Source organism: Oryza sativa, chromosome 2 (assembly GCF_034140825.1).
Source record: "Oryza sativa Japonica Group chromosome 2, ASM3414082v1".
Taxonomy (NCBI): Eukaryota; Viridiplantae; Streptophyta; class Magnoliopsida; order Poales; family Poaceae; genus Oryza; species Oryza sativa.
The window spans coordinates 19,275,001-19,290,233 of record NC_089036.1 but is presented as its reverse complement, the minus strand read 5'-3'; the positions used below and the strand labels follow the sequence as shown (position 1 = coordinate 19,290,233).

At 42.5% G+C, this 15,233-nt stretch overlaps 2 protein-coding genes and 1 non-coding gene across 3 annotated transcripts in view; 2 read left to right on the top strand and 1 right to left on the bottom strand.

Annotated features, from left to right (window-relative positions):
• Window positions 1–424: 424 nt before the first annotated feature.
• On the bottom strand, window positions 425–2,899 carry LOC107277029 (uncharacterized). Its single transcript, XR_010739113.1, has 3 exons — window positions 2,719–2,899; window positions 2,271–2,518; window positions 425–865 (listed from the first exon to the last, which is right to left on the bottom strand). It is a non-coding gene; the product is annotated as an uncharacterized protein (transcript).
• Window positions 2,900–6,559: 3,660 nt separating this feature from the next.
• LOC4329481 (uncharacterized) lies at window positions 6,560–7,600 on the top strand. Its single transcript, XM_015769486.2, has one exon. The coding sequence runs from the start codon at window positions 6,663–6,665 to the stop codon at window positions 7,224–7,226; it is 564 nt and encodes a 187-aa protein (XP_015624972.1). The 5' UTR covers window positions 6,560–6,662; the 3' UTR covers window positions 7,227–7,600.
• A 2,530-nt stretch (window positions 7,601–10,130) lies between these two features.
• The window catches only part of LOC9268497 (uncharacterized), a 6,080-nt gene continuing 977 nt past the window's right edge, over window positions 10,131–15,233 (top strand). Inside the window, exons 1-8 of the mRNA XM_066307645.1 lie at window positions 10,131–10,463; window positions 10,551–10,643; window positions 13,492–13,581; window positions 14,056–14,226; window positions 14,314–14,489; window positions 14,633–14,879; window positions 14,971–15,041; window positions 15,148–15,197. Of these exons, the coding sequence (XP_066163742.1) occupies window positions 10,131–10,463; window positions 10,551–10,643; window positions 13,492–13,581; window positions 14,056–14,226; window positions 14,314–14,489; window positions 14,633–14,879; window positions 14,971–15,041; window positions 15,148–15,197 (1,231 nt within the window). The remainder of the gene's footprint in view (window positions 10,464–10,550; window positions 10,644–13,491; window positions 13,582–14,055; window positions 14,227–14,313; window positions 14,490–14,632; window positions 14,880–14,970; window positions 15,042–15,147; window positions 15,198–15,233) is intronic.

Here is a 15,233-nt window from a genome sequence, read left to right as displayed (position 1 = left end):
GAGTTTTCTGAGTCCATATTGGACTAGCTTCGAAAATTTTTCTTCTCTCCAGCACGGAGTCCGGCTGGTATCCTTCCAGTGAAAAAGAATTTGCAGAAGTGCCTCCCCGTTTTCAGATGGTTGGATATATACTGACAATTATTTTCAGAATTATTTTCCACCAGCTGCTCAACTACCTCCCAAAAAACAAGGCTCGTACGTGGACCACGGATAGTCTGCCACTACGAAAACAAACTAATTCTGAAGAGATCATGCCGCCGCGAAGATAGCAACTAGAAAAAATTGAGGCAACGCAACTCTTCACTCACATTAACTATTTCCGGCTTCTGCTCTATTCTTCTGCACAAATTCTGCACGTACAAGATCTTCTTGTCCAGCGTTCGCGATAAAGATGACAACACGGAATTTGCAAAACACAATCAGCTAAAATAGCAAAAAGTAAGGAAAATTTCTTATTATCATTTCACTGACTGACACGCATAAGTTACATAAATCTAAAATCAAATAATACTCGCTTCTCTATCATAGAAATTACCATACAAAACGAGACAGTTTGAACGACTAAACTACGGTCTTGCAGAAAGCAAGCTATTATTCCAATTTTTCTGTTCACTAAACGGCTGGCTACATGTTCTCCTTCGACACATTTTCGGAACAGCTTCTGTCGCACCGGGGTTCTCCACCGCTTCTGAAATTCATGTTGCAAGCTGCGCGAATATCACGAAGCGAACACCAAGCGCATCTCTTTGTACGATTTGTTGTGGAAAGAGGATGACTTCTCTCCAAATGGATGTTGTACTTCTGGAGAGAGCGATTCATCGCTTCACTTCGGTCTGCTGTAGCCATGCAACAGACAAAACCAGTCCTGACCAAAGAATACACAACACACAGTAAGAACCAAACAGACAAACAAGAGGAAAATTATCAAGAGAACAGAAAGCAATCAGTGGATGAGTTCTGCACACACTCGCATCCCTTCGTCAGTTTTCCGTCTTCCAGCACCTCCCTCTTCTGCTGCGCAAAAGAACTCGCCGGCAAGGAACCACCGGCGACCACCGCCGGAATCTGCTGCACGTCTCCACTCGCCGACACGGTTCTGTCTTCTTCCACCGTCGGCTTGTGGTGCTCGCCAGAACTCACTGGCGACGACACGCCTACGGCTAACACCGGCTTCTGCTCAGCGACATCACACATCGATGAGGTTTCACCTTCTGCCTCCGTGGAAGGAGAGGCAACAGAACTCGGAGACGAGGTTCTACCATCTACCACCAAAGGATTCTGCTCCATCTAATTTCTGCAGAACTGTTCAATATGCTTCTGCTCCCAACCTACTCTTCTACCCTACCTGGCCGCTGTCTTAAATAGATGACTAGATAACAACCACAACACTAACGACTCCCCTGTTCACACGGCCTTGCATGTGCGCGGATTATCAAGCCTTGCATGCAGAACATTCAAACGACCTTGCATGAAGATCATAAACCGATTTTTCCCAAAAAAAAAATTTCTGCATGGCTTGGTTAGTGGATGCTTTCTCTCTAACCGTGAGTGGGATGAGACCCGCAACCCAATTAGAGGAGGACAGGTGTCGGATGGCTAATACAAGAGTAGCTACTCCCGGTAGTAGTATATGGGCTTCATATATATATATATATATATATATATATATATATATATATATATATATATATATGCTGAAAAAAGAAACTATGTTGAAAATATCATAAAATCAATCTTAAAATTAAGTTTGAAAATTTAAAATTTGGTTTTTTATTTGACTGATTAGGCCATCCGATGGGAGCCGTTGATTTCAATTTTTACATCAAAATCCATTTGCCACCTTAAAAGTTTTATATATAAATTATATTTTGGTTGCTTCGTTTACTTTATTACTATGCTCACGAGTATGCCAAAAATAATTCGATACGATAGTATATTTGTACTATCGTGATAGCTAGCATATTGTACCATTGGTCTCCATCTCACTTTCAAGGTATGTTATGTGAGCATTGTGGCCACGGACATGCGAGTGTTATGTGTTGTATGTATGCATGTATTTTCTGTAGGAAAAGGTATAAATTACCCCCTGGACAATCACGGTAGACTGAATTACCCCCTGAATCACAAAATTGGACATCCTTCACCCTCAACTTTGTAAATCAGACAAATAGCCCCCACCCTCCACCCCCCGGCTCAATCCGCAGTGATTTTGATCCTACGTGACAGTCCAGTCAGCAATTTATTTATAAAAAAAATAGGGTGAGCCCCACCTGTCAGTTTCTCTCTCTTCTATCTCTTTCCCGATCTCATTCTCTTTCTTCTCCATCACAGGGCGGCGGTGGAGGCAGCGGCTAGGCGACGCGAGCGCGGCGGCGGAGGAGGCAAGGCGAGGCGGCGGCGAGGCGAGCGTGCAACGAAGAAAACGATAAAGTCTCGCAAGCAAAACAGGAGCCACGCGCACCTCGCGACGAACATTCGCGAAACCAAGCCATCAAACCCCCTCCCCCCCGGTCGATCCCTGCACAAACAAGAACCCAGTAAAAAGAAAAGAACTCCCCAATGCAGCAGGGCGAGCAAGCTCAAGTTAAGCAATTCGCCAAGAACACCGCGCGCGAGCGGGCGCGTGCACGGCCACACCACCAGACAGAAACCAACCACTAGCCCCCGCAAAAATCCCACCCGCTGTACGAAACCATGCATCAAGAATCGGAGGAGTACTAAGCAGCTGCCGCCTCGCCTTGGTCTGCCGCCGTGCTCGCCTTGCCGCCGCCGCTACCGCCACCGCGCTCGCCTTGCCTCGCCGATGCCTCCGCCGTCGCCCTGTGATGGAGAAGAGAGAGTGAGAGATTGCGAAAGAGATAGAAGAGAGAGAGAAACTGATAGGTGGGGTCCATCTGTTTTTTTATATAAATGAATTACTGACTGGACTGCTACGTAGGGTCAAAACCACCGTGGATTGAGCTGGAGGTTATTTGTCCGGTTTGTAAAGTTGGAGGTGAAGATGTCTGGTTTTACTTTCTATATAACTAAATAAGAAGGAACAAAAATGAAAGGCGAAATGAACCACATGAATGCCGAATTCTTTTGGTTGTAAATCGTGCTTGTCCAGTTGTCCTAAATTTAGATAGGAGTATTAGCCAGAAGGGCGGCTAAAGGAAAGCTCTGAAGGAAAATGAGCCTACGGGAGGGAGCAAAAATGCCCTCGCCTGTCACAAAAGAAAATTGTGAGATGGGCTGCAGCAGCTAATAGAGTGCAGACCACGGAATCGCTGGATTTGTGAAAGGACTAAGTTCATATGAGGTCCCTAAACTTGTTAACGAATCCGATTTTTTTTGTCATTCAAAAAAAACCAGATACAATAGGTCCCTCAACTATCAAAACCGGTGTAACATAAGTCCCAAGGCGGTTTTGGCTGACGTGGCGCCTACATGGCTCCTTTGACTAGGTATTCGTCCCACATGGCAATTTGATCTTGAAAAAAATAATAAAAACCATGGGGTCACAGTTTTTATTGTTTTTTAAATCAAATTGCCACGTCAATGCCACATCAATGCCACGTCAGATGAAGACCGAGTCAATTTAGCCACGTAGACACCATGTCAGCTAAAACCACTGTGCAAACCGCTATGGGACCTATATTGTATCGGTTTTGACAGTTGAGGGATCCGTTGTATCTGGTTTTTTGGTTGAAGGACGAAAATCAGATTCGTTGACAAGTTAAGGGACCCCAAATGAACTTATTCCTTCGTGAAACAGAGGCGCTTCAGAACTGCTGGTAAAATCCACTGATCCAGGCAGTACAAAAAACAGTGGGCGAGTCACCCCTTGGTTTCAGAATTTGCTGGCTGTTTTGCACACATGAGAAAAAAATTCAGTCCCCAAAACAATAATAACTGATGAAGTGATGATCAATTGAATGGTTCTAGCTAGGACAAACTCACCATTATTCAAATTTAATTCGAAAGCTAATCTTCAGAGCCTACACAATCAATCGAAATGCATTCTAGCTGTCTAGTTGTGCTGTCTTGGCTAACTTCATCAACATGCACAATGACACTGAGGAAAAGAGCTAGAGAGAGGGAAAAAAATTAACTAGCTACAGGTTATAAGATTTTCTAGCATTGCCCATACTTATATAGATGTTAATGAATGTAAACACACATATATGTCTAGATTCATTAACATATATAATAAATGTGGGTAATATTAGAAAGTCTTATAATCTGAAATAGAGGAAGTAGATCATATTAGTACATACGTACGACGAATTTCATATGTTGATGGATATCATATCACGCGGAGTAATTTAGGTAAGGGTCAGAAACCCTACACGCTGATCGATCGATCAGGAGAAAAAGCAAAAAAAAAAAAAAGTATACATGTAATCATATATGGCGCGTAATTTAGCTTTGGGTTGCGGTGAAACCAAGCAATTAATTAGTAGAAGCAGGCCGGGGAAAGCAACCCGAACACAGCTGCATGCAATTCGCATAGAATGGGTCGATATGCGGCTACTCGCTAGCTTTTGAGCGAGGCCTCCTGGTCTTCAGGCCGTTCTCCAGCATCTTCTGCTCAAGTAACTTCAATTCTCTCTGTCCATCTCAAGCAAATGGGCATATATAGTTAGCTATAGCTTAATAGTTTTTTTTTTAAAAATAAAATAGCTAGCTAGCTTAATTGCTTTGCTTAGCTGTGGGCCAACGAGAATATGTTTTTGTGTGTGTGATCCCTTTTTCGGTGTGCACCGGTATCTACTGACAAGTGTGGTTTTGCTTTTACTTGGGTGCGAAATTGATGCAGTACGTGCAAGTACTCGTAATCGTGATGACCAAGCCTTTTTTTTTCACGATCACTTGTTTTCTTAAAAGAAAACCAACCGCGTGTGCCATGACTACAATTTTTCTTTCTAGAAAACATAGCTGATTTTTCTTATTCATGCCATAGTCATATACATTTCGATCATACAAACTAGACGTAAATCCATATCTGCTCATGCTTTCGCTCTGGGCAGGTTAATTATTTTTTAATTGCTAAACCATGCACACATTCGGTAGAAAATCAAGGGTACAATCTTGCAAATTTTCAACCTAGCTTAGATTTGTTGCGCGATTCATGGTCTGGTAAACTTTCCCTTCATTTCTGGCAACCCTGACAAACTCCAACGACAGAGACAGCAACGACGCCCTAGCTAGTTAGGGTTCAAGGTTAGGATTAAGGTGGGAGGGGGAAGCGTACGTTGGGTTTTCCAAGGCTTAGAAGCCCGGATGACCATGGAGGGAATAGTACCAACAGTGGATAGGACATAATGGCGAAGCGATGTGGGGATAGAGGAGTGCCGGTGTTGGAGGTAGGAGTGGCCAATTGTTGAGTTGTGATCCAAATTCATTTGCATTTAATAAAGGCCAGCTTCTGCCGTAGTGGAGCGGAGGCCCGTCGCCGGGAGGCTCAGCCTCCCGGCGACGGGCCTCCGCTCCACTACGGCAGAAGCTGGCCTTTATTAAGTGCAAATGAATTTGGATCACAACTCAACACCAATGAGAGGGAAGGTGGTGTCACCTCGCACACTTGGCTTAGGAAGGACGATGAAAGACAAAAAGATGGAGGGGAAGGGGACAGTCGAAGAGGCCTCACTGTCGTTGTTGGCTCTTTTCGGTGGCACGAGGAGGCAAAGGCGGAGCGCTAGGGTAGGGGGAAACGGTGACGGTTGCATCGAATGCCCGAGTGATTGAGCGTGAGAGAGATATGTCGGATTAGTGATTATGCTAATCAATGCCACGTAGGATCCCAAAGAACTCGTGTCAATTTGAGACCAGAGTTACACACTTTAATAAGTTTGGAACCTAGATCTGTATTTTGAGATTAAAGAAATCTAGATAATATGGTCGAATAAGTTTAAGGACCGGCCATACTCTTTACCTTTTTTTTTGGCTCAGAGTTGGAAGCATCATGGAGAGTGGATTTTAAACTCTCGAAGGAACGTCCCCTCGTTGCTTGCACGCCACTTAAATAGTTGTGAAAAAAAATGAGAAGATGTATTAACATGTGATATATCGCTCCACAAACACGCAACTAAAAATTCAGATGTACATGTTGCAACGAGAAAAACAAAATTGATTGTGAATATGCGATAACTAGTTATAGTTTAATTTGCCTTTTTGTTGCGACACGTAGAAGTTAAATTTTAAGTACATGTTTATGTAGTGATACATAATATATTAATACATCTTCACAACTATTTATGTGACACATAAACAACGAGTGGATATCCCCTCGAGAGTTTAGAATAGTTTCATAGGCATCATGCATAAAACAAATATGAAAAGCAAATGCGATCGCGCTATGCACTATCACCTCCAGGAACAAGTTACCTAGCCAAGCTAATTCGTGTGGCCAGCTTGCTTCCCAGTTTCACCAAACCTTTCTTGCCCCGAAATCATGCAACCCTCCCTTGTGTCACCTATGACTTTCATCTCAATACTCTCTCTCTCTAGCATTCTCTCTAGACGACCAAATCGAAGAGCTATATAAGGAGATTGAGCTTGACCAAGTACAGTCTCAGGACATAGATTCCTCATGCTCTTCTCACTCCCATCCATGTAGGCTTAGCTCCGCTAAAACCCTAGCAGGTTACATTCCCAGCCAGCGGCAGCACGCACGCGCCATGGAGGCTAGGCGTTGCCGGCGCCGCACCGCCAGCGCAGCAGCGGCGGCGGCGAGGAGGCGGCTGTGCAGCCTCCTCGCCCTCGCCGGCGACTACCTCAAGTACCTCCTCACGAAGCGGGGCCGGTTCCTCGGCAGGGTGGCCAGGAGGTCCCTCGCCGCCCTGCTCCTGTCATCCGGCGGCGGCGGCAAGCCATGCCTCGCCACGGCGCCGTGGCCGCCGTGCGCGCTGGCGGAGCGCGAGTTCTCGTGCAGCAACAGCCCCAGCCCGGCGTTCCTCGCGGCGAGGAGGCTGCGGTCACGGCTGAAGCGCCGCGCGGGCGCCGCCTCCTGCTTCGGCGCGCTCCGGTCCCCCTGCGGCTGCGGGCCGTCGGCGACAGAGGCGGCGGACCAGGAGGAGGAGGAAGAAGACGAGGAGGTTGATCAGTACGGCGCGTGGGAGTGCGGCGGCGGGGAGCTGATCGACGTGGACTACAGGGCGGAGGAGTTCATCAACATGTTCTACGAGCAACTCAGGGCGCAGAGCTTCCACCCGCCCACTGTTCTCCAGTGCCGCTCGCCATGACCGGCCGGTGCCATGGACGTGCACGTGTTGACCAGAGCGAGCTAGCTCTATCCTCCTCTCTACTGCGTACGCGTGGGCGTCGTGTATTGTGTGGTTCCAACCTTCGAGGAGTCTTCACTTTTGAGCGTTGCGCTGTACCGGTGGTATCTAAGGTTAAGGTAAAGGTGTAGGTGGCTAACCCGCGAATCCATTTATAAATTAAATGTTTATTTATTTAATTTATAAGTAGGTTCCTGGATTAGCCACTTACACCCTCATTAATCTACGGTACTTACTTTCGTCTTCTTCTCATTCCTCTATGGCTCTCAGTAATATCCCTCCTCCTCGGTGTTGTAATTTGTAAGCTATTATTTACATGTGTAGAGTGTACGTCACCTGCGTCAGTATATATGAATAAAAGAGTAGCAATGGAGTTTGGGACAAAGGAAGAAGAATTGTTAGCTGCCGCTCGTGCGCCGCCAGCGAACGTTCGCAGCTCAAAGAATCACCGTTGCAATAGCTCGACCGCTCCGCCACGGTCTTCTCACAAACCTCTTATCTCAGCTCGCTTGCTAGCCCTCACGGCCAGACCATCGACGACGTTGTGGTACGCATTGCGCTGCACCAACGCTTCTTCCCCTTCGATGCTCCCTTGTCGATGCCCGCCATTGGACCCTCCTACCTCCCTCACACCTTTGATCCACCGCACTGACGGGGAGAGAAGAAGAGATGGGGGTAGAGGAAATGATGTTATAATGACATGTGCTTTCCACACTTTTTTTTTCTTTTTCCTAATTTGTTATGCCATATAAACTTGTACATAGGCATCGTATGGGAGGAAGATCAAGTCAACGTGCCGTGGGACACTACGTAGGACGAAAATGTCATCTAAACCATCTAGGTTGATTGACGCTGGTTTTAAAAGTTGGGATACACTATATATATCTAGTTTTGTGGTTGAGGGGCTAGAAATGTACTTCTTCAATAACTAATCTAATAACGAGGCATCAAGTCCACATGCGTGAAACTAAACATGCAAAGCATGCCGGCCCAGATGAGAGTCGCGGTGCATTTAGGCCCATACTATCACGGTCCAAGACCCACCCATCTCCATCTATCTATACAATGCCAGCAATCAAGCACAACGACCGAGTTACACCTGTCCAACAATTCAAAGCGTGCCGCCGCCGACGTGGCAGCAACTGCCTCTTGAGCTCCTGCTCGAGATCATCATCCTAACTGACGCCGCCATGCTCAACCGCTGCGTGCCTCCACGTCCAAGCTCCTCTACTACGTCTGCACAGGGGGCCCGATGCCATCGCGCCCTGCCACCTCGTTGGCTTCCTACTTGGGGTTTTATAAAAAAAAAAAAAATCCCCCCTAACCCAACACACTTTTAAACAACTTGCAAACCTATGATTTGTGTTATATACTCCATCCATTTTCTAATATATAGAAAATATGAAGCCATCGATTTTTTAAAATACGTTTGACCATTCAACTTATTATAAAAAAGGTAATTATCATTTATTTTATTGTGACTTGATTTATCATCAAATGACTTAAATTTTTTTTATATTTACACAAAAATTTAAATAAAACGAAGGATCAAACGTAACATATTTGTTAAAAAGTTAATGGTGTCATATATTAAAAAATGGTGTGAGTATATCTTATGGGGTTCTATAAATCTAGTAAAAATGCATGTTCTGCCACTAGGAAATGGGAGCTTCGAATTTTAAGATACTTTATGAAAAACAAATTTGAGATATTTTGATATGCAGATATATATTTTATAGCAACTGTTACATACCTCAGTTAAAAAAGATGAACGATTTTTTTCTGGAAAAGTGACATTTTACTCGTCTTCAATGTGTACGGTTTATTACGGACGAACCTACGGCTCGGGCGCCCGATCGGTTGGGAGTAAAATCGGACGCTGATGTCAGCGTCCGATTTACGTGCAAAATTACTTTAAACTGATTTTTCTCTTAAATTACTTATCCAAATCATGATCTGATTGCACCATTAAATTCGTTGCAATTAAATCTTCAAAACAAGACCACACATGGATATATTCAGACGAAAAAAAATTTAGCTTATTATTAAATTATTTTTAAATATTGTACGATGTTCCACCGGGTATATCGGAATTGTTTCACTCGTTTAAATCGAGTGTTGTTTCACCTTATATAAAAACAATGTTTCAGCAAATAGCGAAAAAATGTTTCAGTTCACTGCAACATTAGATCTGTACACAATGAAACATTGTTAGTACACTAGGTGAAACATTTGTCGGTGGAACAAAAAAATAAACAAAATTCCCTTAATAGGGTGTTTCCAAAATATGTGGGTTTTTTTGTTGCAATGGAATGTTTCATTCACTGCAACATTAAGATCTATACATAGTGAAACATTATGAGTACACTAGGTATAACATTTTTTGTAGAACAAAAAATAAACTAAATTCCCTTAATAGAGAGTTTTCAAAATATGTGGGTTTTTTGTTGAAAAAAATATTTTAGTTCACTACAACATTATATCTATAATTAGTGAAACATTATAAATACACTAGGTGAAACATCTTTCGTGAAAAAATGGGAGAGAGAAGTGGGTGAGTCCAATAGGTGTGCACGTGAGGGGAGGGGCGCACGGGGGAGCGCCCGATCTGGCTCCCCCGCGCCGGTCGCCCGACTCTAATCATTTTCGGTTTATTACGCCAAAAAAAAAACCCAAACTGGAGAAAAAGGCCACGTCCCCTCTCGGTAACCGCCAATTACTTCCACCTTTATAAATAGCCTCCTCCCTTTCTGGAATTAACAGCCACACCCTTCGCACATTTCTCTTTCGCCCCCTCGCATCAGAGGGATTAGCAAATCAGCCCCCACCGCTCTCCCCCCGCTAAGCTTTTTCCCGCGCGCCACCATGGCGTCCACGTCCGGCCCAGCAAAAGACCAGGAGGGGCCGGTCCATGGGCCTCAGGAGTCCACTTCCAGCGCCGCCGCCGCCGCCGCCGCCGATGCTTCGATCCCCGCGCCACCCGAGGGCGCCGGCGATGTCTCTCCGCCGTCACCGCCGCCGCCGCCCCCTCCCTCGTCCGTCCAGAGCCGCGCCCATGAACGGGCACGTGAGCAGCCCGGAGATGGAGGCCGCGGCGCCGATAGATCGAGCTCCGCCGCTGCGGCGGTCGACCGGAAGGGGAAGAAGAAGATCGGCGAAGATTCTTCTTCTCCGGCACCACCTGATGATCGGGAACAGGTGCCGCATTGTTCTTTTGTTTGTGCCGTCATCTCGCTTGCGTCTGTTTTTTTTTTTTCTCTTGAGCATTTCTTGGTTTCCCTGAAGGCGCCAAGGAAAGAGGGGAGGAAGAAGTCCGATTCCCCGATGAAGTTTCTCAGGAGTAGCATTCTTGCGATTCATGGCTACGCCAAGAAAAAGGTAAGGAGAAGCTTTCTTGACATTCTTGCGCCATCATTTGTGCTGGGGACGTCGGATTCTTGGATCATGTCTCGCTCCTGTGAAATCTTGGGATCATCCTGCGTAGGTCTTGGGGTGCGGTTCTTGTGTCAGCTTGTGTGTTGGAATGTGGAACTAGGATCTTTGCATTCTTGATTTCTATTTATCGATGTGAAGATCTTGGTCGATTTTCTGTCGTATTCTAGCGAAAATGTCTTTGGTTAAAATGATGTGGCATCCTAGAATAGAGTCGAAATCAATCAGTAAATGTTAGTGAGCAATTCGGCTTTCTGTATGGAGAGTAAACTCTTCCTAATTACTAGAAGGTCTTCTTTCTATCATCTGTGGAACTTTGATACAGGGAACGGCCTCCTTGTTTTCCGTCGAAATTTTTGAGACATAAATGTTTCTGCTTGCGATAATTAAATTTTCTGTTTAATGTGATACATTTTGATCGGACTATAAAAATGTGGCGGATTTATCGGTGATGTCATGCTTACCATGATATTTTGGTAAGAAGCCCAATGTAAGAGCTTTTATTGGGAAAATGCTTCAATCCGGTCGTCCGATCTTGAGAAAAAAATCGGACACCTCTTACTATGATTTTGCTATATGCAGCCTTTGTCAGATCCTCTCTCTGTTACGTATGCTTCCTTTCTGGGTATTAATATACATGAAAGAGAGATGGCACGAGGTTACTGGTATGTACATAACACACTTTTAGCAAACTTGAAAAAATGATTTTTCTTCTAAATTACTCATCCAATCTACGATCCGATTACACCATTGTATTCGTTACAATTAAATCTTTACAACAAGATCTCACATGACTATATTATAATAAAAAAACACACATATGTTTCAACCAATTAAACTTAATGTTTCACATATGAAAATTAGATGTTTCAGCTGAAATTCTATTATGTTGCACATATTTATTTAGTGTCCCGATGTATATATCTTTCTTTAATGTATCTCATGGTGCTATTTGTATGTTTCAGTAAGTAGTTTATTGTGTTTCACTGGTTTATTTGTAAATGTTGCATATATGTTGGTTGAGTGTTTCAATAAGTATCCACTAGTGTACTTACAATATTACACTAAAAATGTTTCACTTAGTGTACTCACAATGTTTATGTATAGATCTAATGTTGCAGTGAACTGAAAAATTCTTTTGCAACAAATCACCCACATATTATGAAAATCATCTAATAAGAGAATTCGTTTTATTTTTTGTTCCACCAAAAATGTTTCACTTTATATAGATCAAATGTTGCAGTGACTTGAAACATTCTTTCGCTATTTGCTGAAACATTTTTTTATATAAGGTGAAATAACGTCCGATTTAAACGATTGAAACATTTTTGATCTACCTAGTGAAACAATTCCGATATACTTGGTGGAACAACGTGCAACATTTAAAAATAATTCAATAATAAGCTAAAAAAGTTTTCACCGGAATATATCCATGTGTGGTCTTGTTTTAAAGATTTAATTGCAATGAATTTAATGGTGCAATCGGATCATGATTTGGATAAATAATTTAAGAGAAAAAATAGTTTAAAATATTTTTGCATGCATGCATGCTTGATGATGTTTGATGGCTGATGATGTGCGCACGCGGATCGAACTGCTGATGGATACGTCCGATTTTTCGTCTTGCATCGTACGTCTGATGCGTAGCGCTCTCTCTTTTATTGCCATCGAATGATTCATCCAGATGTGTATTCGGAAATTGGGATTGCATCACGTGGCTCGGTTTCTCTAAATCACAGTTCACTTGCATGCAAAAACACTTCGCACGTTCTACTGTTCGGTCTAAAATAGTCAACCTTTGGCTGGTTGCTACCCGAAATTGGCTACAAAGGCTGAGTAGATAAACAGCGGAAGCACCAGTTTTGTGATCTTGCTAATCAGTTTTGGAAAGTTCCATAAACCCCCAATTTCCTTGTTTCCAAGTGTAAATTGTTTAATCTTGAATCTCACTTTCATGGATTGGGTTTAAGTTTGATAATATTTACTATTAATTTTTACATGTTTTTTACATTCCCTAAAAATTTTAACATGTTTTGTTGTGGAATAACTTTTGGATATAAAAGGAAGGTGAACGTGTTGTCCAATTGAAATTCTGCAAATAGAATGTAGTCACAATTGTCACTTCATGCGTATCACCAGATTTGACTCTTTTTTGTCTTTGATAATGTTGGAAATGGGCGAATAAATTATGAAATGTCGGAATTAGAAATTCAGAATCCTATACCACATGATGTCGTGTATATTCACAAGTTCCTTTACTGTAAAAATATGATGAAATTTTGGGCCATATTATGACTACTATGGTATTTTCGTAAGAAATCCTGAAGCCAGATGTATGAGTTTTTTCGTATATGCAAACTTGCTGAGCGTACTCTAATGTTTGGTCTAAAAGATTCAGCGGCTGAGTTGCTGCCTAGAATTGTCCCAGAAGACTTGCATGATTGCCAAGAGTTGGCAAAATTATTGAAGCACTAATTTTCTAGTCCTACTAGTATGTTATTTAATAGTTCCATATATTCCATTTTTTTTTAGAATATCATTTACTTCCTCCGTTTCACAATGTAAGTCATTCTAACATTTTCTACATTCATATTGATGTTAATGAATCTAGCATTAACATCAATATGAATGTGGAAAATGCTAGAATGACTTACATTGTGAAACGGAGGGAGTATCTCGTATTCCTTATTCAACATTGTATCCTAGCCTAAAATGTTTTTATCTTCATATTAATTCTCCGAAGTTGCTGCCAAGTCTGGTAAGACATGATTTTAACCTGTTCTCTTGTAAATAGCTTTCAGATAGAAAAGGAAAACAACCAAACTACCCCAACCAAACTTCTAAGGAAATAATTTCGAAATCGCCGCCTCATGTGGGTCACAAGGTTCGACTCCTTTTAAGTTTTAACCTTTGAAATGTTGAATATGGAAGTGTATGAATTACGAAATGTCAGGATCATAGATCATCTCAGGATACTGTGCATATTCACAACTCACAAGTTCTTGTACAGCTAATTGTTCAGCAGAATCTCTCTTCTTGTATGCATGCTAACTCATAAGTTAATTCTGGATTGTAGTTATGCTTTACATGCCATCTAGAGGATTGGATTGTGATGACCTATGGAACTGTAATCTTTGCTGAAATTAGGAAATCTTGTTTATCTATCCTTCCTTTTATGACTAAACAACAGCCAACCAATAAAATTAAGCGATTATTTCATTTAATGCTTTCAAGCATTTTCCAGAATGTACAGAACCGAAAATCTGGAGCATAACACATAAGTTACATTTCTTTAGTTATATTGTTTTCTGGTTCAGATCATTGTTTTTTGATTCCCTTATTTGTGTGTGAGGTGCAGAAAGTTCCTATTGACAAAGCCTTCATTCATTATTTCGGGAACATACATAATGCTCTCCAGCATGGATATGTTCCTTTGCATTTGGCGCATCTTGACACTCGTTATTCAGAATTAAGACCTGTACGTAGAGATGGGGAGGGTTTCTATAGGAGCTTCATGTTTTCCTACCTGGTAAGTGTTCTCCTCCCTGTTCCCTACTCCCTAGCATAGGATGTGTTCAATGTTGTAACTCTCTTTGCTTATGACAATGTATGACAGGAGCAAGTTGCTGATAGGGTAGACACACGTGAGGAAGATCGCCTTCTTGATGCTGTTAGAAAATTGGCTACCCGGGCTGAACATCTTCAATGGGCCTCTGAATTTTCCCGGAGATGCGAAGTAACCTCTCACCTTCCCTATATTCGTGTAATGGACCATTCCCTTGAATTTGTAGTGTACAAACCAAGCTGGATCGATTGTCTTACTCTCTTTGTTTTATCATTTGCAGGAGATGCACCATTGTTTCACAATAGTGGCACGACATCGTAGTCAACACCTTGTTGATATTAGTTATAATTATAAGTTTTTGAAAGTATAGTTACCTGATGGTAACAAATATTCAACCTTTCAAGTTTGCAGTTGGACAATACTATAATGAAGACAAACATAACTATCTGTTTCTTACATTGAAGACTGAACTGTTGCACACATACTCCTTCATGGTGTGTGCACCTGATCCTAAGTCAGAAATGCCTTCCTCACTTGTTGTTTTAACTATGGAAGCTTCTCAGACGTGTTATGCTAGTCATGTTTGTTCATATCCGATTATTGATGATCAGCATTCTGTAAGCACCATTGTAACATGCTAGTTAAACTCTTTGGGTGATAGATGCCATCTGTATGTTAATGATTTTTTTGTATCATTGATTCTTGCAGGCATTTGAGACGCTGATAGAGAAAATAAAGAAATTGAAGTGCATGTCGGAGCAGCCAACATCCGCAATCAGGTTTTTGAAATGTTTGGTTTTCTGAAATTCCTGCATAAGGCTTGTTTCTAAATACATCCCATCCCATCTGAATGACTGAACATGCACCTTTCTTCTGCTACGACAGGGGAGAACTTCTCCTCGAGCTCTTCAGCAGTTATGATACAACAGATGACAGTGAGAGAAACACCTTGAGCCTGCGTTCCTTCAGTC

Bases quoted from the DNA above. Each gene is read 5' to 3' on its own strand.
- LOC4329481 (XM_015769486.2), top strand. From the start codon at position 6,663: ATGGAGGCTAGGCGTTGCCGGCGCCGCACCGCCAGCGCAGCAGCGGCG.